General features: G+C 44.0%; 1 protein-coding gene across 1 annotated transcript; it reads right to left on the bottom strand.

Annotated features, from left to right (window-relative positions):
- Positions 1 to 1,408: 1,408 nt before the first annotated feature.
- Positions 1,409 to 1,891, bottom strand: LOC138873101 (uncharacterized). Its single transcript, XM_070151538.1, has one exon. The coding sequence runs from the start codon at positions 1,889 to 1,891 to the stop codon at positions 1,409 to 1,411; it is 483 nt and encodes a 160-aa protein (XP_070007639.1).
- Positions 1,892 to 2,641: the final 750 nt, after the last annotated feature.

The raw sequence follows: 2,641 nt of genomic DNA, 5'->3' as shown, positions 1-2,641 counted from the left end.
TTCCGAGCATACACACAAGTCTCATATTTTACTACGGACCCTACGGGACTGTCAAATCACGGATCCGAGTCCGTTTACCAAAAATATTGATCAAAGTCAATTTTAATCAATTTAAAGGCAAAATTTCAATATTTTTCTTAAATTTCATACAAAGGCTTTCCAAAAATGCACTCCGATTATGCACGCGAATCGAGGAGAAGGAAAATGAGGTTTTCAAGGCCTCAAAACCCAAATTCGAATTCTAAAACAAAAGATGACCCTTTGGGTCATCACATTCTCCACATCTAAAACAATTATTTGTCCTCGAATGGAAATTGAATAGTACCTGAGTCGGTGAAAAGATAGGGATATCGGCTCTACATATCGGACTCGGACTCCCAGGTGGCTGACTCAACAGGCTGACCTCTCCACTACACATGAACTGATGGATAACTTTTAAATCTCAACTGTCGAACCTGCCGGTCTAAGATGGCTATCGGCTCCTCCTCATAGGTCAAATCCCTGTCCAACTGGACAGTGCTGAAGTCTAACACTTGGGATGGATCGCCGTGATACTTTCGAAGCATGGACACATGAAATACTGGATGCACATCTGATAAACCTAGCGGCAACGCAAGTCTATAATCCACCTCTACCACTCGATCAAGGATCTCAAAAGGCCCGATGAACCTAGGGCTTAGCTTACCCTTCTTCCCAAATATCATCACGCCATTCATAGGCGACACCCAAAGGAACACTCGCTCTTTAACCATGAATTCCATATCACAAACCTTACGGTCGGCATAACATTTTTGCCTAGACTGAGCTGTATGAAGCCTATCCTAAAAAATCTTAACCTTATCCAAGGCATCATGTACTAAATCTGTACCCAACAAATGAGCCTCTCCCGGCTCAAACCACCCAACTGGCGATCGACATCGTCTACCATATAATGCCTCATAAGGGGCCATCTGGATGCTCGACTGATAGTTGTTGTTGTAGGCAAACTCCGCTAACGGTAAAAACCGATCCCAAGAACCTCCAAAGTCAATAACACAGGCTCAAAGCATGTCCTCCAAGATCTGAATAGTATGCTCGTACTGTCCTTCCGTCTGATGATGAAATGTTGTGCTCAACTCGACCCACGTACCCAACTCACGCTGAACTGCCCTCAAAAATGCGAGGTAAACTGCGTACCTTGGTTCGAAATGATAGACACAGGCACACCATGAAGACGGATGATCTCACGGATATAAATCTCTGCCAACCGTTCAGAAGAATAGGAAACCGCCACAGGAATGAAATGCGCAGACTTGGTCAACCTATCCACAATGACTCAAACTGCGTCGAACTTCCTCTAAGTTCGTGGGAGTCCAACAACAAAGTCCATAGTGATACGCTCCCACCTCCACTCAGGAATTTCAATCTTCTAAAGTAAACCACCAAGTCTTTGATGCTCGTACTTTACCTGTTGACAATTCAAACACCGAGCTACATATGCAATAATATCCTTCTTCATTCTCCTCCACCAATAATGCTGCCGCAAGTCGTGGTACATCTTGGCGGCGGCCGGATGAATAGAATACCGGGAACTATGGGTCTCCTCTAGAATCAACTCACGAAGTCCGTCTATATTAAGCATATAAACACGTCCCTGCATTCTCAAAACTCCATCATCTCCAACTAAAACCTGTTTGGCATCTCTGCGCTGCACTGTGCCCCTAAGGACAAGCAAATGAGGATCATCATACTGTGGATCTCTAATACGCTCAAATAACGAAGACCAAGCGACTATGTAAGCTAGAACACGGTTGGGCTCAGAAATATCCAACCTCAAGAACTGATTGGCTAAAGCCTGAACATCCAAAGCAAGCAGTCTCTCACCAATCGGAATATACGCAAGGCTATCCATACTGGATGACTTCCTACTCAAAGCATCGGCCACTATATTTGCCTTCCCAAGATGATACGAGATGGTGATATCATAGTCCTTTAATAACTCCAACCACCTTCTCTGCCTCAAGTTTAGCTCCTTCTACTTGAACAAGTATTGCAAACTCTTGTGATCCGTGAACACCTCACATGATATACTACATAAATAATGTCTCCAAATCTTCAGCGCGTGAACAATGGCTGCTAGCTCCAAATCATGAACTGGATAATTCTTCTCGTGGATCTTCAACTATTGCGAAGCATATGCAATAACCTTGCTATTTTGCATCAACACCGCACCAAGTCCAATATGAGATACGTCACAATACACTATATATGGCCCAGAACCTGTGGGAAACACCAACACCGACGTCGTAGTCAAAGCTGTCTTGAGCTTCTGAAAGCTCGCCTTACACTCGTCCGACCACCTGAACGGGGCACCCTTCTGGGTCAATCTGGTCATCAGATCTTCTATAGATGAAAACCCCTCCACAAATCGATAGTAATAACCCACCAAACCTAAGAAACTCCAGATCTATATAGCTGATGTAGGTCTAGGCCAATTCTTGATTTCCTCGATCTTCTTAGGATCCACCTGAATACCCTCTGCTGATACAACATGACCCAAGAAAGCAACTAAACTCAACCACAACTCACATTTCAAAAACTTAACATACAACTGACTATCTCTCAGAATCTGAAGAACGACTCGAAGGTGCTACTCATGCTC

Source organism: Nicotiana sylvestris, chromosome 7, assembly GCF_000393655.2.
Source record: "Nicotiana sylvestris chromosome 7, ASM39365v2, whole genome shotgun sequence".
NCBI lineage: Eukaryota > Viridiplantae > Streptophyta > Magnoliopsida > Solanales > Solanaceae > Nicotiana > Nicotiana sylvestris.
This window is presented reverse-complemented; position numbering and strand designations above follow the sequence as displayed.

Excerpts from the sequence above, each read along its gene's own strand:
- LOC138873101 (XM_070151538.1), bottom strand. The coding sequence starts at position 1,891 with ATGGATAGCCTTGCGTATATTCCGATTGGTGAGAGACTGCTTGCTTTG.